Genomic DNA, 22,557 nt, shown 5'->3' on the forward strand with positions numbered 1-22,557 from the left:
GGATTACCTCTGGCATCTCCTGGCTTCCAGGTGGGCCTTGGGAGCTCAGTGGCAGTGGGAGGTGGTTCCCTGCCAAGGTGCTGGGCTCAGTGACTGGCCTGGGCACAGGAGAGGTGAGGAGGAGCTGAGAGCAGCCCTGGGGGCTGTGCTGGAGCCCACACAGCTGCAGTGTGAGGTGCTGAGTGCCCTGGCACAGGAGCTGGGCACAGGGCAGTGTGAGGTGCTGAGTGCCCTGGCACAGGGGCTGGGCACAGGGCAGTGTGAGGTGCTGAGTGCCCTGGCACAGGGGCTGGGCAGGGCAGTGTGAGGTGCTGAGTGCCCTGGCACAGGGCTGGGCACAGGGCAGTGTGAGGTGCTGAGTGCCCTGGCACAGCGGCTGGGCACAGGGCAGTGTGAGGTGCTGAGTGCCCTGGCACAGGGGCTGGGCACAGGGCAGTGTGAGGTGCTGAGTGCCCTGGCACAGCGGCTGGGCACAGGGCAGTGTGAGGTGCTGAGTGCCCTGGCACAGGGGCTGGGCACAGGGCAGTGTGAGGTGCTGAGTGCCCTGGCACAGGTGCTGGGCAGGGCAGTGTGAGGTGCTGAGTGCCCTGGCACAGGGCTGGGCACAGGGCAGTGTGAGGTGCTGAGTGCCCTGGCACAGGGGCTGGGCAGGGCAGTGTGAGGTGCTGAGTGCCCTGGCACAGGGGCTGGGCACAGGGTAGTGTGAGGTGCTGAGTGCCCTGGCACAGGGGCTGGGCACAGGGTAGTGTGAGGTGCTGAGTGCCCTGGCACAGGCTGGACAGGGCAGTGTGAGGTGCTGAGTGCCCTGGCACAGGGGCAGGGCACAGGGCAGTGTGAGGTGCTGAGTGCCCTGGCACAGGGGCTGGGCACAGGGCAGTGTGAGGTGCTGAGTGCCCTGGCACAGGGCTGGGCACAGCCAGGGCCAGCAGCCAGGCCAAGGAGCTGCCTGCTGTGCCAGGGAGGCTGCCAGCTGAGGGGGGCACTGCGCTGAGCCGTGGCTGAGGTCAGCAGGACCTTGGGCAGTCCCTTCCATGCCCAAGGAGCACTCCCTTGGGATCCTCTCCCTGCCCAGAGGCTCCCAAAGCCCTCAGCTGCCTCCATCTGGAGGAGCTTTGGCAGCACAGAACCAGTGCAGCCTGGGGACTGCCCTGCTGGGCAGAGCTCTGGGCACAGGGCCTGGGGTGCTGCTGGGCAGGAGCATGCCCAGGGGCCAGCGAGGTGCCCTGGAGGCCAAAAGGCCAAGGGCAGCCTGGGCTGGGTTAGAAAGGCTGTGGTGAGTAGGGCAGAGAGGTTCTCCTGCCCCTGCTCTGCCTGCTGGGATCCTGTGCCCAGTGCTAGGCAGTGCTGAGGCCACAGCTGGAATCCTGTGCCCAGTGCTAGGCAGTGCTGAGGCCACAGCTGGAATCCTGTGCCCAGTGCTAGGCAGTGCTGAGGCCACAGCTGGAATCCTGTGCCCAGTGCTAGGCAGTGCTGAGGCCACAGCTGGAATCCTGTGCCCAGTGCCAGGCAATGCTGAGGCCACAGCTGGAATCCTGTGCCCAGTGCTAGGCAGTGCTGAGGCCACAGCTGGAATCCTGTGCCCAGTGCCAGGCAGTGCTGAGGCCACAGCTGGAATCCTGTGCCCAGTGCCAGGCAGTGCTGAGGCCACAGCTGGAATCCTGTGCCCAGTGCCAGGCTGTGCTGAGGCCACAGCTGGAATCCTGTGCCCAGCTCTGGGCCCCTCAGCCCCAGGAGGAGCTCAGGGAAGTGCTGCAGAGAGCCCAGCCCAGAGCCAGAGCTGCTGCAGGCAGTGAGCATCTCCTGTGGGGCCAGGCTGAGGAGCTGGGGCTGGCAGCTGGCAGCAGAGCAGCCTCAGGGCTGCCCTCAGAGCTGTGCCAGAGATGTGCAGGGCAGGGTGGGCAGGATGTGCCCAGGGGTGGCCAAGGGCAGCACAAGGGGCACTGGGTGCCTGCTGGGGCAGAGGAGGTGCCAGGGAACAGGAGGGGAAGCTTTGTCCCTGGATGGTGCTGGAGCCTGGAGCAGGCTGCCAGAGAGGCTGTGGAGCCTCCTGCTCTGGAGCCTTTCCAACCCCCCTGGGTGTGCTGCTGTGTGCCCTGCCCTGGCAGAACTCTGGGGGTGCCCCCCAGCCCCTGGCACTGCAGGACTGAGCTGTCCCGGAGCAGCTCGGCACAGCTCAGCCCCTGGCAGCTGCGGCCGCGGAATTGCCTGGTGCTGACAGCAGCTGCGGGGGGCAGGAGGCTGCCAGGCTCGGCCCCGGCGCTGCCTGCCAGGGGCTGCGGCGCCCAGCGCAGGGCAGAGGCTGCACAGCTGCGGCAGCGCCCGGGGGGGGCCCGGGCTGGAATGCGACCGGAGCGGAGCACTGCCCGGGGGCGCTGCGGGGGGGAGCTGGGGGGGAGCTGGGCAGGAGCTGGAGCTGAGCTGGCTTCTGGCAGGGGCTGTGCTCGATGGGCTCTGGAGGTCCCTTCCCACCCCTGCCATCCTCTGAGCTCCTTGAGCATCGGAGCCTCCCAGCAGGCTGGCACCAGAGGCAGCTCAGGGGGCAGAGGATGTTCTCTGCCCTGGTGCCAGCTGTGTGCTCTGCAGGGTGCTTGGTGCTGCCCTGGTGCCAGCTGTGTGTCTGGAGGGTGCTTGGTGCTGCCCTGGTGCCAGCTGTGTGTCTGGAGGGTGCTGAGTGCTGCCCTGGTGCCAGCTGTGTGTCTGGAGGGTGCTGGCTGCTGCCCTGGTGCCAGCTGTGTGTCTGGAGGGTGCTTGGTGCTGCCCTGGTGCCAGCTGTGTGTCTGGAGGGTGCTGAGTGCTGCCCTGGTGCCAGCTGTGTGTCTGGAGGGTGCTTGGTGCTGCCCTGGTGCCAGCTGTGTGTCTGGAGGGTGCTTGGTGCTGCCCTGGTGCCAGCTGTGTGTCTGGAGGGTGCTTGGTGCTGCCCTGGTGCCAGCTGTGTGTCTGGAGGGTGCTGGGTGCTGCCCTGGTGCCAGCTGTGTGTCTGGAGGGTGCTGGGTGCTGCCCTGGTGCCAGCTGTGTGTCTGGAGGGTGCTGGGTGCTGCCCTGGTGCCAGCTGTGTGTCTGGAGGGTGCTTGGTGCTGCCCTGGTGCCAGCTGTGTGTCTGGAGGGTGCTGAGTGCTGCCCTGGTGCCAGCTGTGTGTCTGGAGGGTGCTGGGTGCTGCCCTGGTGCCAGCTGTGTGTCTGGAGGGTGCTGGGTGCTGCCCTGGTGCCAGCTGTGTGTCTGGAGGGTGCTTGGTGCTGCCCTGGTGCCAGCTGTGTGTCTGGAGGGTGCTGGGTGCTGCCCTGGTGCCAGCTGTGTGTCTGGAGGGTGCTTGATGCTGCCCTGGTGCCAGCTGTGTGTCTGGAGGGTGCTTGGTGCTGCCCTGGTGCCAGCTGTGTGTCTGGAGGGTGCTGGGTGCTGCCCTGGTGCCCAGGAGGGGTCCTGCTGGGCAGCACTTGGGTCGTGCAGGGCAGGGCTCGGGGGCTGTGTGCTGCTGTCCCTCAGGCTCTCGTTGCCCCCCAGGCCAGCACCAAGGTGGAGGTGGACATGGAGAAGGCAGAGAGCCTGCGAGTCACCCGCGGGGACTTCTTCGCCTCGCTGGAGAACGACATCAAACCGGTGAGAGGTGCCCGGGGCCATGCCCTGTGTGCCCTGCTGCAGCTCCGGGCAGGGAGCCTCCGCCTGGGGCCTGCTCTTGCCTGCAGGGCTCCTCACAGGGAGCAGGGCAAAGAGCAGCTCTGGACAGCCTCAGGCTCAGCAGGGCAGAGGCAGAGTCCTGCAGCCAGGCCAGGGCAGGCTGTGGGGAGGGCACTGAGAGCAGCCCTGCAGGGCACCTGGGCTGCTGGTGGGGGAGGAGCTGGGCAGGAGCCAGCAGTGGGCACTGCCAGCCCAGAAAGGCAGCCTGGGCTGCATCCAGAGCAGCATGGGCAGAGCTGGAGAGAGGAGATCCTGCCCCTCTGCTCTGCTCTGCTCTGCTCTGCTCTGCCCTGCCCTGCCCTGGGGAGAGCTCAGCTGCAGCCTGGGGCCAGCCATGGGGTCCTCAGCACAGGAGAGGCCTGAACCTGCTGGGGAGGGTCCAGAGGAGGGCTGGAGAGGCTCTGCTGGGAGCACAGGCTGCAGGAGTGGAGGCTGTTCAGGCTGGGGAAGAGAAGGCTCCAGGGAGACCTCAGAGCAGCTTCGAGTAGCTGGGGAGGGGCTGCAGGAGAGCTGGGGAGGGACTTGTGCCAAGGGCTGGGAGGGACAGGAGGAGGGACAGTGGCTTGAAGCCCGAGAAAGGGAGATGTGGGTTGGGTGTGGGGAACAAGTTCTGCACCAGGAGGGTACTGGAACACTGCAGCAGGTTGCCCAGGGAGGTGGTTGAGGTCCCACCCCTGGAGCTACTCAAGGTGAGGCTCGATGGGACTCTGGGCAAGCTGATCCAGTGCAGATGTCCCTGCTGAGGGCAGGGGCTTGGGCTGGGTGAGCTTTGGAGGTCCCTTCCAGCCCAACCCTTCCTGCCTCCTGGTTGATGTCCCTGCTCTGGCAGGGGCTTGCACTGGATGAGCTCCAGAGGGTGGAGGCCTGGAGCAGGCTGCCCAGAGAGTGGATGGATGTGGTGGATGTCCCTGCTGAGGGCAGAGGCTTGGGCTGGGTCAGCTTTGGAGGTCCCTTCCAGCCCAACCCTTCCTGCCTCCTGGTGCATTTCTGCTCTCCCTCTGAAGCTGCATCACTGCCTGGAGGACATCCTGAGTGTGGGCTGCAGAGGAGCTGAGCACTCACTGCCAGCTTGCAGTGGGCAGAGCCTGTGCTGAGGGCAGATGAGAGCTGCCTCCTGCTCTGCCTGGTCCCCAGCAGCACTGCTGGCACCCACCCTGCTGCCAGGTGGCACTGATCGTGGGCAGCACCTCCCAGAGCCTTTGCTGCTGCTCTTTTTGAGTCCCTTTTGAGGGGTGGTGAGAGCCTGGCACAGGTTGAGGGGTGCTGAGAGCCTGGCACAGGTTTCCCAGGGTGGTTGTGGAGCACAGAAGCACCCAACGTGATCAAAGATCACGTTGGGTGCTTCTGTGCTCCACAACCACCCTGAAGGTGCTCAGGACCAGGCTGGATGAGGCCTTTTCCAGTGGGAAGTGTCCCTGCCCATGGCAGGAGGTTGGAACTGGCAGAGCTTTGAGGTCCCTTCCAACCCAAACCATTCTCTGCTTCCTTGCCTCATGGTTTTTGTTCTTCTAACTCCTTCCGACGTGATGCAGAACTTCTTGGGTAAATAAAGACCTTTCCCTCTCCTCCTCCTCCTCCTCCTCCTCCTCCAGGCTTTTGGAACCAACCAGGAGGACTATGCCAGCTACATCATGAATGGCATCATCAAGTGGGGTGACCCAGTGACCAGGGTGCTGGATGATGGGGAGCTGCTGGTGCAGCAGACCAAGAACAGCGACCGCACGCCGCTGGTCAGCGTCCTGCTGGAAGGTACCTCCGGGGGCTGCTGCTCCCCTGCCACTGCCTGTGGCCTGCAGCTGACAAACCCAAGGCAGGGAGAAGCAGCAGCAGCAGCAATCTGCTTCAGCTGCTTGGGTGAAGCTTACAGTGGAGGGGTTGGAAGTGATCTCTGCAGATCATCCAGTCCAAGGCTCTGCCGGGGCAGGGGCACCCAGGGCAGGGCACCCAGGAGCACATCCAGGTGGGGCTTGAAAGCCTGCACAGAAGGAGACTGCAGAAGCTCTCTGGGCAGCCTGCTCCAGGCCTCCAGACAATGGATTCCTTCTCCTGGCATCTGCTGCTGCTGCCCTCACCTTGAGTGCTGCTGCTCAGCCTGGAGGTGCAGCCCTGGCAGCAGCCTGGCTGGAGAAGCTTCCCCAGCCCTGCCCATCACTGCCCCACAGCTGCCGCAGGGAGGGAGGCTCCACACTGCCTGGGGCACAGGGACACTGCTCTGCTCCACACCTCCCTTTTCAGAGGCTGCTGGGGGCTGGGAGAGACCTCTGGAGCTCAGCCAGTCCAACCCCTGCCAGAGCAGGGCACCCACAGCAGCTTGCCCAGGGGCACAGTGGCCAGGGCAGGTTGGAAGCTCTCCAGAGGAGACTCCACAGCCTCTCTGGGCAGCCTGCTCCAGGCCTCCAGCAGCCTCACACCAAAGAAGCTTCTGCTGATGTTATGTGGAGTCTCTCCTGGGCTCCAGTTTGTGCCCTCTGCCCCTTGGCACAGAGTCACAGGAGCAGTGAGGCTGGCAGGCAGCTCTGAGATCAGTGCAGCCCATACCCAGCAGCAGCACAGCAGCTCAGCCATGCCCCCAAGTGCCACAGCCAAGCTTCAGTTCAACAGCTCCAGGGATGGGGACTCCATCACCTCCCTGGGCACTGCATCCCAGTGCCATTCCATCAGGAAGTGCTTCCTAATGTCCATCCTAACCCTCCCTTGGCACAGCTCCAGGCAATGCCCTCTTGCCCTGTCACCAGCTGCCTGGAGCAGAGCCTGACCCCACCTACAGCTTCCTTTTATGTGGCTGTAGAGAGTCCTAAGGTCCCCCTGAGCCTCCTCTGCTCCAGGCTGCACCCCCCCAGCTCCCTCAGCCTCTCCTCAGCAGCCTTCCCCTCCAGGCCCTCCCCAGGCTTGTCTCTCTCCCCGGGCCCTGCTCCAGCCCCTCAGTATCCCTGCAGTGAGGGGCACTGGGTGGCAGTGGCAAAGGCCTGGCACCTTCCTCCTGCCCCCCACCCCTCACCTCTGTGTGAACATCCATAAGATCCCCCTCCAGGCTGCCCAGCCCCAGGGCTCCAGCCTCCTCCAGTCCCTTCATCACCCTCACAGCCTCCATGGGCACTGTCCTGTATTGCCCTGCCCTTGAACCGGGCACAAGAGTGGGCACAGTGCTCCCCTGGTGCTGGCTCCCTGGCAAAGCAGTCTGCCCCTGCTCAGTAGCTGTGTCCATTCCCTGCCCCCGGGGGCAGCAGGAGCTGCTGTGCTGCTCCTGCAGGGAGGGGCAGAGGACAGCTCCAAGTGCAGAGAGCTCTGAGATGCAGCATCCTGCAGGAGCTCTCCAGGCAGGGCCCTGCCAGGGCTGCCTCCTCCCTTCACTTCCCCACAGCAGGCTCAGCTCCTCTGCAGACCAAGGCCTCACCTGGGTCCTGCCAGCAGCCACCTCCTGGGGCTGTGGAAGCAGCCAGCAGCAGGGCACTGAGTCTGCACACTCACAGCATGGGCTGGGTTGGAAGGGACCTTCGACATCATCCAGCCCCAGCCCCCATCCACTCCCTGCTCCCACGGGCAGGGACTCCTGCACTGGCCCAGGCTGCCGAGGGCAGGGGCAGATCCTGACACCCACAGTGGCTGTGCTGGCACACAGCAGCTCCTCTGCTCCCACCCGGGGCATAGCTGCAGCCAAGCCTCACACTGGAGCCTCCACCTGGCTCTGAAAGCTCACTGGGAAAGGTCTTCATTGTGCCAGGGCCTGGGGCACAGCAGCTGACTCCAGCTCCCAGAATGCCAGGTTGGCAGAGAGCTCCAAGCTCCTCCAGCCCAGCCTAGCACCCAGCCCTGCCCAGTCACCCAGAGCATGGCACTGAGTGCCCCAGCCAGGCTTTGATCCAACACCTCCAGCCTTGGGCACTGCACCACCTCCCTGGGCAGCCCATTCCTGTGCCAGTCACTCTCTGTGAAGGATGTTGGTGGTGGTCCTGGCAGAGAGGCTGGAGAGAGCTTCAGGGAGTGTTCCAGTTGCTGTGTAGCAGAATCCCAGAGTGCCAGGTTGGAAGGGACCCCAAGGACCCTCTGGGCCAGGCTTTCCAGGTGCTGGTGGAGCTGGCAGGAGCTGGCCCAGCAGCCTGCCAGGCTGCCCAGGGTTGGGCACTGCCCCACTGCAGAACATCTGCTGCATCCTGTGTGCCCCTGTTGCAGGCCCCCCCCACAGTGGGAAGACAGCCCTGGCAGCCAAGATAGCAGAGGAGTCCAACTTCCCCTTCATCAAGATCTGCTCTCCCGACAAGATGATTGGCTTCTCCGAGACAGCCAAGTGCCAGGCCATGAAGAAGGTAACTGAGCCCTGCCCCCTCCTCTGCTGGTCAGCTCCCTGGGCTGCAGTGGGAGCAGAGGCAATTCCCCTGCTGCTGCTGCCTGCTGCTCTCTCAGCTCCTGGGTTCCTGGGCACGGATTTGGGTGTGGAGCTGAGTGAATGTTGTTGTGGTGCTGACACTTGAGTGACTCAGGGAACGTTCCCAGCTGGATCGTGGGATCATAGAATCAGTCAGGGCTGGAAGGGACCTCAAGGAGCATCCAGCTCCAGGCCCCTGCCATGCCCAGGGACACCTCACACCAGAGCAGGCTGTGCAGAGCCTCACCCAGCCTGGCCCTAAACACCTCCAGGGATGAGGCTTCCAGCACCTCCTTGGGCAACCTGTGCCAGGCTCTCACCACCCTCATGCTGGACAACTTCTTCCTCACCTCCAGTCTGAATCTCCTCATTCCCAGCTTTGTTCCACTCCCCCCAGTCCCCACAGCCTAAAAAGTCCCTCCCCAGCTTTCTTGAGATCCTGAAAGGCCACAAGAAGGTCACCTCAGAGCCTTCTGTCCAGCCTGCACAGCCCCAACTCCCTCAGCCTGTCCCCACAGCAGAGCAGCTCCAGCCCTCTGCTTGTCCTCATGCCCCTTCCCTGGACCTTCCAGCATCTCCAGATCTTTCCTGCCCCAGGGGCTCCAGAACTGGGCACAGTGCTCCAGGAGTGATCTCAGCAGTGCAGAGCAGAGGGGCAGGATCACTTCCCTCACCCTGCTGCCCACACTGCTGCTGCTGCAGCCCAGGCTCTGCTGCCTGAGCACGTTGAGGCAGCTGGTCTGAGATGGCTCAGTCTGCAGAGATGGAGGCAGGAAGGGCTCTGGGCTCTGCTGGGAAAGGATTGATGCAGCACAGCCCAGAGCCCCAGATCACCTTTGGTGCTTCTGTGCTCCACAACCTCCCTGGAGGTGCTCAGGACCAGGCTGGATGAGGCCTTGAGCACCCTGTGCTGGTGGGAGCTGTCCCTGCCCATGGCAGGGGAGCTGGAACTGGCTGAGCTTTGAGGTCCCTTCTGACCTAACCCATTCTCTGATCCTCTGACTGCTGTCTGTGTCTCAAAGCACCTCAGCAGGTCCTGTCATGACTGCAGCTGGGTGCTGAGGGCTGCACTGAGTCACTTTGCTCTTTTCCAGATCTTTGATGATGCCTACAAGTCTCAGCTCAGCTGCGTCGTGGTGGACGACATCGAGAGGCTGCTGGGTGAGTCCTGCTGCTGAGAGCTCTGCTGTCTGCCCTGCAGCCCTGCTGGAAGCCTGCAGGTTGGAGAGCAGCTGCAAGCCTTTGCCTGGCAGCCTGGAGCTGCTTTTGGCACAGCTCAGGTGGTTTGAAGAACCCTTCAGCTGCTCAGTGGGCACTGAAGTGCAGTTCTCCTTTGCAGATTATGTCCCCATTGGGCCTCGCTTCTCCAACCTGGTCCTGCAGGCTCTCCTGGTGCTGCTCAAGAAAGCCCCTCCCCAGGTAAAAGAAGTGCTGGAGGAGTGAGCTGCCCTCTTCCTGGGGGGCACTGTGCCATGCTGAGAGCTGCTGTGCTGCCAGTGGTGCTGTTGCTGTTGCCTGTGATTCAGCCAAGCTAACCTCAGCCTGCTGCTGCTGGCTCAGGGAGACATTGCTGGCTGGGCACAAGGTCTTGTAATGCCAGGAGGAGGAGGAGGAGGAGGAATGGGTTTGGACTGGTTGAAAGTGGATGTTAGGAAGAAGTTCTTGAGAGTGAGAGTGGTGAGAGCCTGGCACAGGTTGCCCAGGGAGGTTGTGGAGCACAGAAGCACCCAATGTGATCAAAGATCACATTGGGTGCTTCTGTGCTCCACAACCTCCCTGAAGGTGTTCAGGACCAGCTTGGATGAGGCTTTGAACCTGGCAAGGTGGTGCCAGCAGAAAGCAGAGGAGCACAGCCTGGATGAATTGGGGGTTTTGGTCCTTCTGAATGCCCTGGGAAGAGGAAGGTGTGTGGGGAAGTGTTGATTTCCTTGGGGCTTGGGGAAGAGCTTTCAGATAGAGAACTCCATACAGAGTGGGCAGCAGGAGCAGGGCAGGGATTGTGCCCCTGGGCTGGGCACTGGGGAGGCCACAGCTGGATGCTGGGTGCAGGTTTGGGCTCCTCACTGCCAGAAGGACATTGAGAGGCTGCAGCAGGGCCAGAGAAAGGCAACACAGGTGGAGAAGGGTCTGGAGAAGAGAGCCGGGGAGGAGCAGCTGAGGGAGCTGGGGGGGTGCAGTGTGGGGAGGAGGAGGCTGAGGGAGACCTCATTGCTGTCTGCAGCTCCCTGAGAGGAGGCTGCAGGCAGGGTGGGGGTTGGGCTCTGCTCCCCAGTTGCAGGTGGTAGGAGAGGAAATGTCCTCACCAAGGGAGGGTTAGGTGGGAGAGGAGGAAAGATTTGTTTGGTGCCAGAGTGGTGAGGGATTGGCAGAGGCTGCCCAGGGAGGGGGTGCAGTGCCCATGGCTGGAGGTGCTCAAGCAACTGTGGCCATGACTCTTGGGGCCAGGGTTTGGTGCCCATGGTGGGGCTGGGCTGCTGGTTGAGCTGGAGGAGCCTGGAGGCCTTTTCCAGCCCAAACACTGCTCTGCTTCTGTGCTAACCTTGGAGTCAGCTGCTGTGCCCCAGGCCCTGGCACAATGAAGACCTTTCCCAGTGAGCTTTCAGAGCCAGGTGGAGGCTCCAGTGTGAGGCTTGGCTGCAGCTATGCCCCGGGTGGGAGCAGAGGAGCTGCTGTGTGCCAGCACAGCCACTGTGGGTGTCAGGATCTGCCCCTGCCCTCGGCAGCCTGGGCCAGTGCAGGAGTCCCTGCCCGTGGGAGCAGGGAGTGGATGGGGGCTGGGGCTGGATGATGTCGAAGGTCCCTTCCAACCCAGCCCATGCTGTGAGTGTGAGACTCAGTGCCCTGCTGCTGGCTGCTTCCACAGCCCCAGGAGGTGGCTGCTGGCAGGACCCAGTGAGGCCTTGGTCTGCAGAGGAGCTGAGCCTGCTGACCTGCCCAGCTCAGCACTGCAGGCTCTGGCAGGGCTCTGCTGCCCTGCCCAGGTGCCCTTTTGCTGGCACCGCAGTGCCCCACAGGCAGGACGTGGGCTGGAAGCTCTGCGGTGTCTGGGATGCCCTAGGGGGAGGTTCTGGGTTGACAGCAAAGTTGTGGAGACCTAAGGCAGGAACTGCTGGAGGGCAGGGAGGGCTCCCTGAGGCTGTCACTGCCTGATGGATGGCCCAGGGCTGGGCTTTCCCTCGCTGCTTGGAGGGGCTGCTGTGGAAGTCGAGGCTCTGGGGCAGACACAGCCTTTGGGCTGCCCTTGCTGGGCACTTCTGCTGCTCAGCCTCTCCCCGAGGTGTTTCCTGTGAGCCTCCTCTGACAGTCCTGGCACCTGGGGACGCTTCCACTACGAACCCCAGAGCAGAGCACAAGAGGCAGAGCTGAGCAGGGCACTCTGGGGGGGTTGAACATCAAGGCAGGAACCCACCAGAGAGAAACCTGTGGCTGATCTGTGGCCTTCAAGGTGCCTCTGAGGTCCCTGGGTCCTCTGGAGCAGGGTCTTTGGGGGCTGTGGCAGCTGGGAGGTGCAGCCCAGGAGCTTCCACTGCACAGCAGTGGTGCCAGTCTGCCCCGTGGGGTCAGGCCAGTGCCAGTGCTGTGGCACTGGGACTGTGGTTAGGCTCACTCCTCGTGAGAATGGAGTGTCCTGGGACCTGTGCTGAGGGGAACCACAGAATGGGTTGGAAGGGGCCTTTGAAGGTTGTCCTGCAGGCAGCAGAGACACCTCCAGCTAGGGCAGGCTGCTCAGGACCTTGAATGTCTCCAGGGATGGAGCCTCAACCACCTCCCTGGGCAGCCTGTGCCAGTCTCTCCCCACCCTCAGTGTGCAGAACCTCCTGGTGTGAGCCTGCTCCAGTTCCAAAGCACTGCCCCAGGCCCTTCTGACCACTGCCTGTGCAGCTCTGCTTGGCACTGCCCCTGCAGAGGCTCTTGGGCCAGAGGGGGATGGGACAGGCAGCAGCTTGGAGGAGCTTAGGGAGTGAGGAAGCAGCTGGGACCACAGGCACAGAGCCAGTGGGGAGTGGTGAGCAGGGGGTGAGTGGGAGGGGAATGGAGGAGTGGGGGAGTGGAGCAGTGGGGGATGAGAGGAGCAGTGGGTGGGTGGGAGCAGCGGGGGAGTGGAGCAGTGGGTGGGTGGAGTGGGTAGGGGCAGTGGGTGAGGAGAGCAGTGTGTGGAAGCAGTAGGTCAGTGGAGGCAGTGTGTGTGGGCAGTGTGTGGTGGCAGTGCATGGGGGCAGTGTGAGGAGGCAGTGCGTGGGTGCAGTGTGGGGGCAGTGGGTGGGTGCAGTGTGGGGGCAGTGGGTGGGTGCAGTGTGAGGGCAGTGGCTGTGCCCCAGGTCTCATCCCGGTGCCGCCGATGGTGCCCAGGCACAGGCTCGGTCCCGCAGCCGCCGTGGGCTCGGTGTGCCCAGGCAGCAGTCGCTGCTGCCAGCTCCCTGCTCGGTGCCCGCCCGGGGCTGTGCCTCTGCCTGGCAGCAGTGTGGGAGCTGCCTGCCAGGCTGCAGTGCTGCGCTGGGGGAGGGCTCCGGCAGGTGCAGCAGGCACAGGCTTGCAGGAGCCATCCCTGGAGATGCTGTGCAGGTGCAGCCCCAGGGCATGCTTGGTGCCCTCAGCAGTGCCCTCAGCAGTGCCCTTGGCAGTGCTTCGGCAGTGCTTCGGCAGTGATGTGCAGCACAGCAGCCGAGGGGCACTGAGGAAGGCTGCGTGCCCTGAGCAGCTTCTAATAGCTCAGTTAAACCCTTCCTGCAGTGGATGGGAGAGGAGCAACCAAACCAACCCAACCCAGGAAAACCAACCAACCAAACCAACCCAACCAACCAACCAAACTAACCCAACCAACCCAACCAACCAAACTAACCCAACCAACCAACCAAACTAACCCAACCAACCCAACCAACCAAACTAACCCAACCAACCAACCAAACTAACCCAACCAACCCAACCAACCAAACCAACCCAACCAACCAACCAAACTAACCCAACCAACCAAACCAACCCAACCAAACTAACCCAACCAACCAACCAACCCAACCAACCCAAGCCAGGAAAACCAACCAACTAACCCAACCAACCAAACCAACCCAACCAAACTAACCCAACCAACCAGCCAACCCAACCAAACTAACCCAACCAAACTAACCCAACCAAACCAACCAACCAACCCAACCAACCCACCCAACCAACCAAACCAACCAAACCAACCCAAGCAACCAACCAAACCAACCCACCCAAAGCCACTGAACCCTCCAAACCCAAGTCCTCCTGGGCCCTGCTTGCCAGCAGTTTCCCTGCCTTGTGCAGCAGAGCCTGGGGGAGGGGTGGGGGTGGGGGGCACGGCAGGGAGCCAGGCTGCAGAAGAGGACCCCTCTGAGAGCCGAGCAGCAGCAGCAGCACCAGGGCTGCCTCAGCGACATGCAGAGGCACACAGGGCAGGCAGGCACTGCCCAGCCCCACAGGGGGGCACACAGGGCAGGCAGGCACTGCCCAGCCCCACAGAGGGGCACACAGGGCAGAGAGACACTGCCCGGCCCCACAGAGGGGCACACAGGGCAGGCAGGCACTGCCCGGCCCCACAGAGGGGCACACAGGGCAGGCAGGCACTGCCCAGCCCCACAGAGGGGCACACAGGGCAGAGAGACACTGCCCGGCCCCACAGAGGGGCACACAGGGCAGGCAGGCACTGCCCAGCCCCACAGAGGGGCACACAGGGCAGAGAGACACTGCCCAGCCCCACAGGGGGGCACACAGGACAGAGAGGCACTGCCCAGCCCCACAGAGGGGCACACAGGGCAGGCAGGCACTGCCCAACCCCACAGGGGGGCACACAGGGCAGGCAGGCACTGCCCAGCCCCACAGAGGGGCACACAGGGCAGGCAGGCACTTCCCAGCCCCACAGAGGGGCACACAGGGCAGGCAGGCACTGCCCAACCCCACAGGGGGGCACACAGGACAGAGAGGCACTGCTCAGCCCCACAGAGGGGCACACAGGGCAGGCAGGCACTGCCCAGCCCCACAGAGGGGCACACAGGGCAGGCAGGCACTGCTCAGCCCCACAGAGGGGCACACAGGACAGAGAGGCACTGCCCAGCCCCACAGAGGGGCACACAGGGCAGGCAGGCACTGCCCAGCCCCACAGAGGGGCACACAGGGCAGGCAGGCACTGCCCAACCCCACAGAGGGGCACACAGGACAGAGAGGCACTGCCCAGCCCCACAGGGGGGCACACAGGGCAGAGAGGCACTGCCCAGCCCCACAGAGGGGCACACAGGGCAGGCAGGCACTGCCTGGCCCCACAGGGGGGCACACAGGGCAGGCAGGCACTGCCCAACCCCACAGAGGGGCACACAGGGCAGAGAGGCACTGCCCAGCCCCACAGGGGGGCACACAGGGCATGCAGGCACTGCCCAACCCCACAGAGGGGCACACAGGGCATGCAGGCACTGCCCTGCCCCACAGAGGGGCACACAAGGCAGGCAGCTTCCTTACAGCTTCCCTGCTGCTTCCCTGCTGCTTCCCTGCAGCTTCCCTGCAGCTTCCCTGCTGCTTCCCTGCAGCTTCCCTGCTGCTTCCCTGCTGCTTCCCTGCAGCTTCCCTGCAGCTTCCCTGCTGCTTCCCTGCTGCTTCCCTGCTGCTTCCCTGCAGCTTCCCTCAGAGGCTGGCAGTGGCCTGGCAGCTGCATGGCAGAGCTGTGCTGGCTGCTGGCTGGCCCAGCAGGATGCTCTCCACACTCCCTGCCACGACTCCCAGAGCCCCCACCCCAACAGTCCCCTGGGTCAGTGGAATCTCAGCAGCATTCCTGCCTCCACCTCAGCTTGGTGGCAGCTGGAAGCCACTCTGGTGACAGTGACATTCCCTCTGCACCTGCAGCTGAGCCCCAAACCCAGCCATAGCAATGCACAAGGACCCAAAGCTGGGTGAGCAGCTCCTGGGTGACCCCCACACACTTCAGTGCCCACCACCACTGCCCAAGGGCACAGCTCACAGAGTGCAGAATGGCTTGGAAGGGACCTCAGAGGTTATCTGCTCCAATCCCCTGCTGTGGGCAGGGACACTTCTCAACTAGAGGCCTCATCCAGCCTGGTCCTGAGCATCTTCAGGGAGGTTGTGGAGCACAGAAGCACCCAACGTGATCAAAGATCACGTTGGGTGCTTCTGTGCTCCACAACCTCCCTGGGAAACCTGTGCCAGGCTCTCACCACCCTCAACCTGTGCCAGGCTCTCACCACCCTCAACCTGTGCCAGGCTCTCACCACCCTACCCTCAACCTGTGCCAAAGTCTCTCTGCAGCCTTCCTGCAGGCTCCCTCCAGGCACTGGCAGCAGCTCTGAGGTCCCCCTGGAGCCTTCTCCTCCCCCAGCTCCCTCAGCCTGTGCCCACAGCAGAGCTGCCCCAGCCCTTGGCTCATCTTTGTGGCCTCCTCTGGCAAGCTCCTCCTTACTCAGGAGTTCCTCTCCTGTTCTGTCTGGTTGTTGGCAGCTCAGCCTGAGCTGAGTTGGAGGGTGGCAGAGCCCTGCAGAGGGACCTTGCCAGGCTGAGGGTGGGCAGAGGCCAATGGGATGAGAGTGAGCAAGGCTGAGTGGAGGGTTCTGCACTCTGGCCACAGGGAGCCCAGGCAGTGCTCTCTGAGGCCAGCCTGGCACTGCTGAGTGCTGCTGGTTGGAACTCAGAGCCTGCCAGGCCCTGCACTGTCCCTGCAGTGGGGGGCTGGGGGTCTGGGGCAGCCTCTGCTCTGGCTGCCTGAGCTGGGAGGGTGCTGGAGCTGTCTGCACTGAAGCCCTGGGGCTGTGCTCTCCAGCTCAGCTCTGCTGCTGGTGGGAGGTGGCTCCTGCTCCTCTGTGGTGAGGGTTCAGCTGTTCACAGAACCACAGCAGTGCTTGGGCTGGAAAAGGCCTCCAGGATCCTCCAGTCCAACCAGCAGCCCAGCACCACCATGGGCACCAAACCACGGCCACAGGTTGCCTGAGCACCCCCAGCCGTGGGCACTCCACCCCCTCCCTGGGCAGCCTCTGCCACTCCCTCCCCACTCTGGCCCCAAACAAATCTTTCCTCAGCTCCAACCTACTCCTCCCTTGGTGAGGACATTTCCTCTCCTACCACCTGAGACTGGGCAGCAGAGCCCAACCCCCCCTGGCTGCAGCCTCCTCTCAGGGTGCTGCAGAGAGCAGTGAGGTCTCCCTCAGCCTCCTCCTCCCCACTCTGCACCCTCAGCTGCTCCTCCCCAGCTCTCTTCTCCAGACCCTTCCCCACCTTCCTGGCCCTTCCTGGCCCTGCTGCAGGTCACAGTGGTGAAGCAGAAGCAGCTCTAAGGCCAAGTGTGGGCAGCCTCCTGGGTAGGTGATTTCTGCCCCCCCTTGGTGGCAGAGCTGCAGCTTCTGGCGCCTGCCCCCAGCCTTGCGTGCTCGATGCTGCTGCCTGTGGCTGTTCTCTGGCGGTCAGGTGGAGCCTGCAGCCTGCCCGGGCCGGGCTCTGCTGCCTCCCCTGAGCACTGCTCCCGGCGCAGGGCCGCAAGCTGCTCATCATCGGCACCACCAGCCGCAAGGACGTCCTGCAGGAGATGGAGATGCTCCACGCCTTCAGCACCACCATCCACGTGCCCAACATCGCCACCGGCGAGCAGCTGATGGAGGCTCTGGAGGTGAGCAAGGCTGCCAGGCAGGCAGAGCAGCTCGGAGTGGCTGGCAGGCAGCCCTGGTGCTGCAGCTCTGCCCCTGGCTGGGTGTCACAGCAGCAGCTCTGAGGCTGCTCCAGGTCCCTTTGTCATGCAGTGAACTGAGGCACAGGGAGAGATGAGTGGGGCTGGGGAAAGAGCTTGTGGGTTGGACTGGAAGGTTCTGAGGGCATGGCAGTGGGTGGTGAGCAGAGTTGGGGCACTCAGTGAGCGTAATGAGGGCACTTCAGCTGAGCATGCCTGGAGGGTGCTGAGCTCTCAGCACCTGGAACATCAGGTGGAGGTGCTGGGAGCTGAAGAGGTCATAGGCACAGTGGTGCCCTTCATGGCTTCTGCTTGGAGTGACAGCTGAAGGCTGCTGCAGGAGCATGACCAGCCAGGCCTGTGGAACTGCCCCGCTGGGGGCAGCAGCAAAGCCTGAGGGATGTGGACATGTCTGCAGCAGCTCTGAAACCAGACTGGGGCTTGGGCCACTGTGTCCTGCCAGAGCCTCCTGGGGCTTGGAGCTCTGTGTCCTGCCAGAGCCTCCTGGGGCTTGGAGCTCTGTGTCCTGCCAGAGCCTCCTGGGGCTTGGAGCTCTGTGTCCTGCCAGAGCCTTGTGGGGCTTAGAGCACTGTGCCCTTCCAGAGCCTTGTGGGACTTGGAGCTCTGTGTCCTGGCAGACCCTCGTGGGGCTTGGGGCCCTGTGCCCTTCCAGAGCCTCATCTGGAGCATGCCTGCCATGGGTGCCAGCAGGGCCTCAGCAGCTGTTGGCCTGGAGATGCCATCCGCAGGCTCCTCACGGAACAAGCGCCTGAGTGCTCTGCCTTGCCCAGAAACACTGCAGCAGAGTTCCCTCCTGACACAGTTTGAGCCTCTCAGTGCCCTTTGCAGGGCTGCTGGCAGTGTCCCTGCTGGCAAGCCCCTGTGGGGGTGTGTCTGACCCTGGTGCTCCCCCCAGCTGCTGGGTAACTTCAAGGACAAGGAGCGCAGCACCATCGCCCAGAACGTCAAGGGGAAGCCTGTCTGGATTGGCATCAAGAAGCTGCTGATGCTGATAGAGATGTCACTGCAGGTAAGGCTGTGCCCAGGAGGGCAGGGGTCACAGCAGCACAGTGCTGTGTGTGAGCTGCATCAGTGCTCTGTGTGCTGCATCAGTGCTCTGTGTGCTACAGCAGTGCTGTGTGTGAGCTGCAGCAGTGCAGTGTGTGTGCTAGGTCTGTGCAGTGTGTGTGCTGTGTCAGTGCTGTGTGTGTGCTGCGTTAGTGCAGTGTGTGAGCTGCAGCAGTGCTGTGTGTGAGCTACAGCAGTATAGTGTGTGTGCTAGGTCTGTGCTGTGTGTGTGCTGCATCAGTGCAGTGTGTGTGCTGCGTCAGTGCAGTGTGTGAGCTGCGTCAGTGCTGTGCGTGTGCTGCATCAGTGCAGTGTGTGTGCTGCGTCAGTGCTGTGTGTGTGCTGCATCAGTGCAGTGTGTGTGCTGCGTCAGTGCTGTGTGTGTGCTGCGTCAGTGCTGTGTGTGTGCTGCATCAGTGCAGTGTGTGTGCTGCGTCAGTTCAGTGTGTGTGCTGCATCAGTGCAGTGTGTGTGCTGCATCAGTGCAGTGTGTGTGCTGCGTCAGTACAGTGTGTGTGCTGCATCAGTGCTGTGTGTGTGCTGCATCAGTGCAGTGTGTGTGCTGCATCAGTGCTGTGTGTGTGCTGCGTCAGTACAGTGTGTGTGCTGCATCAGTGCAGTGTGTGTGCTGCATCAGTGCTGTGTGTGTGCTGCATCAGTGCAGTGTGTGTGTGCTGCATCAGTGCTGTGTGTGTGCTGCATCAGTGCAGTGTGTGAGCTGCATCAGTGCTGTGTGTGCTGCATCAGTGCTGTGTGTGAGCTGCAGCAGTGCAGTGTGTGAGCTGCAGCAGTACAGTGTGTGTGCTGCATCAGTGCAGTGTGTGAGCTGCGTCAGTGCGGTGCGTGTGCTGCAGCAGTGCGGTGTGTGAGCTGCGTCAGTGCAGTGTGTGTGCTGCAGCAGTGCTGTGTGAGAGCTGCATTAGTGCAGTGTGTGTGCTGCATCAGTGCAGTGTGTGTGCTGCAGCAGTGCTGTGTGAGAGCTGCATTAGTGCAGTGTGTGTGCTGCAGCAGTGCAGTGTGTGAGCTGCAGCAGTACAGTGTGTGTGCTGCATCAGTGCAGTGTGTGAGCTGCGTCAGTACAGTGCGTGTGCTGCAGCAGTGCAGTGTGTGAGCTGCGTCAGTGCAGTGTGTGTGCTGCGTCAGTGCTGTGTGAGAGCTGCATTAGTGCAGTGTGTGTGCTGCATCAGTGCAGTGTGTGTGCTGCATCAGTGCTGTGTGTGAGCTGCATCAGTGCAGTGTGTGTGCTGCGTCAGTGCTGTGTGTGTGCTGCATCAGTGCAGTGTGTGTGCTGCGTCAGTGCTGTGTGTGTGCTGCGTCAGTACAGTGTGTGTGCTGCATCAGTGCAGTGTGTGTGCTGCGTCAGTACAGTGTGTGTGCTGCATCAGTGCAGTGTGTGTGCTGCATCAGTGCAGTGTGTGTGCTGCGTCAGTACAGTGTGTGTGCTGCATCAGTGCTGTGTGTGTGCTGCATCAGTGCAGTGTGTGTGCTGCATCAGTGCTGTGTGTGTGCTGCGTCAGTACAGTGTGTGTGCTGCATCAGTGCAGTGTGTGTGCTGCATCAGTGCTGTGTGTGTGCTGCATCAGTGCAGTGTGTGTGTGCTGCATCAGTGCTGTGTGTGTGCTGCATCAGTGCAGTGTGTGAGCTGCATCAGTGCTGTGTGTGCTGCATCAGTGCTTTGTGTGAGCTGCAGCAGTGCAGTGTGTGAGCTGCAGCAGTACAGTGTGTGTGCTGCATCAGTGCAGTGTGTGAGCTGCGTCAGTGCGGTGCGTGTGCTGCAGCAGTGCGGTGTGTGAGCTGCGTCAGTGCAGTGTGTGTGCTGCAGCAGTGCTGTGTGAGAGCTGCATTAGTGCAGTGTGTGTGCTGCATCAGTGCAGTGTGTGTGCTGCAGCAGTGCTGTGTGAGAGCTGCATTAGTGCAGTGTGTGTGCTGCAGCAGTGCAGTGTGTGAGCTGCAGCAGTACAGTGTGTGTGCTGCATCAGTGCAGTGTGTGAGCTGCGTCAGTACAGTGCGTGTGCTGCAGCAGTGCAGTGTGTGAGCTGCGTCAGTGCAGTGTGTGTGCTGCGTCAGTGCTGTGTGAGAGCTGCATTAGTGCAGTGTGTGTGCTGCATCAGTGCAGTGTGTGTGCTGCATCAGTGCTGTGTGTGAGCTGCATCAATGCAGTGTGTGTGCAGCGTCAGTGCAGTGTGTGAGCTGCATCAGTGCAGTGTGTGCTGCGTCAGTGCAGTGTGTGAGCTGCAGCAGTGCTGTGTGTGAGCTGCATCAGTGCAGTGTGTGCTGCGTCAGTGCTGTGTGTGTGCTGCAGCAGTGCTGTGTGTGAGCTGCATCAGTGCAGTGTGTGTGCAGCGTCAGTGCAGTGTGTGAGCTGCATCAGTGCAGTGTGTGCTGCGTCAGTGCAGTGTGTGAGCTGCAGCAGTGCAGTGTGTGAGCTGCATCAGTGCAGTGTGTGCTGCGTCAGTGCAGTGTGTGAGCTGCAGCAGTGCTGTGTGTGAGCTGCATCAGTGCAGTGTGTGCTGCGTCAGTGCAGTGTGTGAGCTGCATCAGTGCAGTGTGTGCTGCGTCAGTGCAGTGTGTGAGCTGCAGCAGTGCAGTGTGTGTGCTGCATCAGTGCAGTGTGTGCTGCGTCAGTGCAGTGTGTGTGCTGCATCAGTGCAGTGTGTGTGCTGCGTCAGTGCTGTGTGTGTGCTGCAGCAGTGCTGTGTGTGTGCTGCAGCAGTACAGTGTGCTGCAGCAGAAGATGCTGTGCAGCTGCAGTGCTCCTGCCCTGCAGAGGAACAGTCTCAGGCTCCTCAGCTGCTCCTCCCTTCACTGCCACCTTCAGCAGCTTCAGGGGTAGAAATCTGCAGCTCTTAGCCCTCCCCCACAGCCACCAACGCTGCTTGCAGCAGCCTCTGTGTGCTGCAGAGGAGAGGCTGCAGTGCACCCCTGAGCCCCCCACTGACAGCCCCTAACCCTGCACTCAAATGCAGAGTGCCCTGAGTGAGCTGTGCCCACCTAAGCTGTGCCCAGAACAGCATCTCTTGGTGATCTGTGCCCCTGAGTTGTGCCCGAGTGAACAGTGCCCCTGAGTGACTGTGCCCAGAACAGTGTTCCTTGGTGATCTGTGCCCAGAGCTGTACCCTGAGTGAGCTGTGCCCGAGTGAACAGTGCCTGGAAGTGAGCTGTGCCCAGAACAGTGTCCCTTAATGAGCTGTGCCCCTGAGTGAGCTGTGCCCAACTCCACTGTGCCCAGAACAGTGTCTCTGAATGAGCTGTGCCCAGAGCTGTGCCCCTGAGCGAGCTGCCCTCAGAGCTGCCCAGGAGAGGCTTAGCTGGAGCTCAGCAGCAGCTGGGCCCTGGCTGGCAGCTCTGCCGGGACTTGCTGGGCCGGGGCTGGCTCTGCCTGGCTGTCACCCGGGGCTGAAGGCATTCATCTGCTCTCGCTGCTGCTCTAATCCCTCCCTGCAGGCAGCCATCAGTCACTGCTCGCCACTGCCTCTGCCGCAGTCCCTCTCAGCCCTGACAATGGATTCCTTCTCCTGGCATCTGCTGCTGCTGCCCTCACCTTGAGTGCTGCTGCTCAGCCTGGAGGTGCAGCCCTGGCAGCAGCCTGGCTGGAGAAGCTTCCCCAGCCCTGCCCATCACTGCCCCACAGCTGCCGCAGGGAGGGAGGCTCCACACTGCCTGGGGCACAGGGACACTGCTCTGCCCCACACCTCCCTTTTCAGAGGCTGCTGGGGGCTGGGAGAGACCTCTGGAGCTCAGCCAGTGCAACCCCTGCCAGAGCAGGGCACCCACAGCAGCTTGCCCAGGGGCACAGTGTCCAGGGCAGGTTGGAAGCTCTCCAGAGGAGACTCCACAGCCTCTCTGGGCAGCCTGCTCCAGGGCTCCAGCAGCCTTACACCCAAGAAGCTTCTGCTGATGTTATGTGGAGTCTCTCCTGGGCTCCAGTTTCTGCCCTCTGCCCCTTTTGTTGTCCCTGAGCACCACTGAGCAGAGTCTGGCCCCACACAGTCACCAAATGATTAGAGTTGGAAGGGACCCTTAGAGCTCACCCAGTGCACCTCTTGCAGTCAGCAGGGACCCCCCCAGCTGGAGCAGGGCTGGTGCCCATGGTGGTTACACTGCTCTGGGACTGGAGGCTCTGTAAGGTCCCTTCCAGCCCATTCTCTGCTTTCACTCTTGGGCTGCTGGAGCCTTGCAGCAGGCCCCTGGAGCTCTTCTCTCTGCCCTTCAGATGGATCCTGAGTACAGGGTGAAGAAGTTCCTGGCGCTGCTGAGGGAAGAGGGCACGTAAGTACCAGGGGTGCCCTGGCCTGGGGGGCAGCTGCAGTGTCTGTCTGAGCTGTGGCTCCAGAGCTGTGCCAGATCAGTTCTCCTCACTGCCAGGTGGCTTGGGAGGGGGAGGTCCTGCAGGCTCTTCGGGCCCCTGAGTTCTCTGCTTTCCCTGACTGCCCTCTGAGCAGTTCAGTGAGCTGCTGGAGCAGCTCCTTCAGCTGGGGGCAGGCTCCAGAGGCTCTGCAGGAGCTGAAATCCAGCTGAGGAGCTGAGCTCTGGGGCTTTGGCTGCTCTGTGTCTGCTGTCTGAGAGGAGGATCTCCTGCTCTTTCCCCTGTAGGTGTCACAGGGAGTAGTTGAGCCCAGTCCTGGCAGTGGCATCTCCCAGAGCAGGACTCTGTAGTGGCTGCAGGGCAGTGCCCGCGCTGGGGCGGCTCAGCGGTGCCCTGGCTGGCGCTCAGTGGGCACAGTGTGTGCGTGGTGCCCTGGGGCTGTGCATGCTTGCAAACGGCTTTGGCTTCTCTTG

At 62.6% G+C, this 22,557-nt stretch overlaps 1 protein-coding gene across 3 annotated transcripts in view; it reads left to right on the forward strand.

Annotated features, from left to right (window-relative positions):
* NSF (N-ethylmaleimide sensitive factor, vesicle fusing ATPase) overlaps positions 1 to 22,557 on the forward strand; it is an 85,746-nt gene that overhangs the window by 61,640 nt on the left and 1,549 nt on the right. For 2 of the 3 annotated variants that reach the window (XM_064174568.1, XM_064174566.1), the window contains exons 13-20: positions 3,500 to 3,595; positions 5,266 to 5,422; positions 7,844 to 7,977; positions 9,131 to 9,197; positions 9,376 to 9,455; positions 16,519 to 16,653; positions 17,627 to 17,740; positions 21,992 to 22,047. In XM_064174568.1, coding sequence (XP_064030638.1) covers positions 3,500 to 3,595; positions 5,266 to 5,422; positions 7,844 to 7,977; positions 9,131 to 9,197; positions 9,376 to 9,455; positions 16,519 to 16,653; positions 17,627 to 17,740; positions 21,992 to 22,047 — 839 coding nt within the window. Of the gene's footprint in view, positions 1 to 3,499; positions 3,596 to 5,265; positions 5,423 to 7,843; positions 7,978 to 9,130; positions 9,198 to 9,375; positions 9,456 to 16,518; positions 16,654 to 17,626; positions 17,741 to 21,991; positions 22,048 to 22,371; positions 22,556 to 22,557 lie in introns of those variants that run through there. The other variant, XM_064174567.1, reaches the window with a different exon arrangement.

This window comes from Pogoniulus pusillus, chromosome 40 (genome assembly GCF_015220805.1).
Source record: "Pogoniulus pusillus isolate bPogPus1 chromosome 40, bPogPus1.pri, whole genome shotgun sequence".
NCBI lineage: Eukaryota > Metazoa > Chordata > Aves > Piciformes > Lybiidae > Pogoniulus > Pogoniulus pusillus.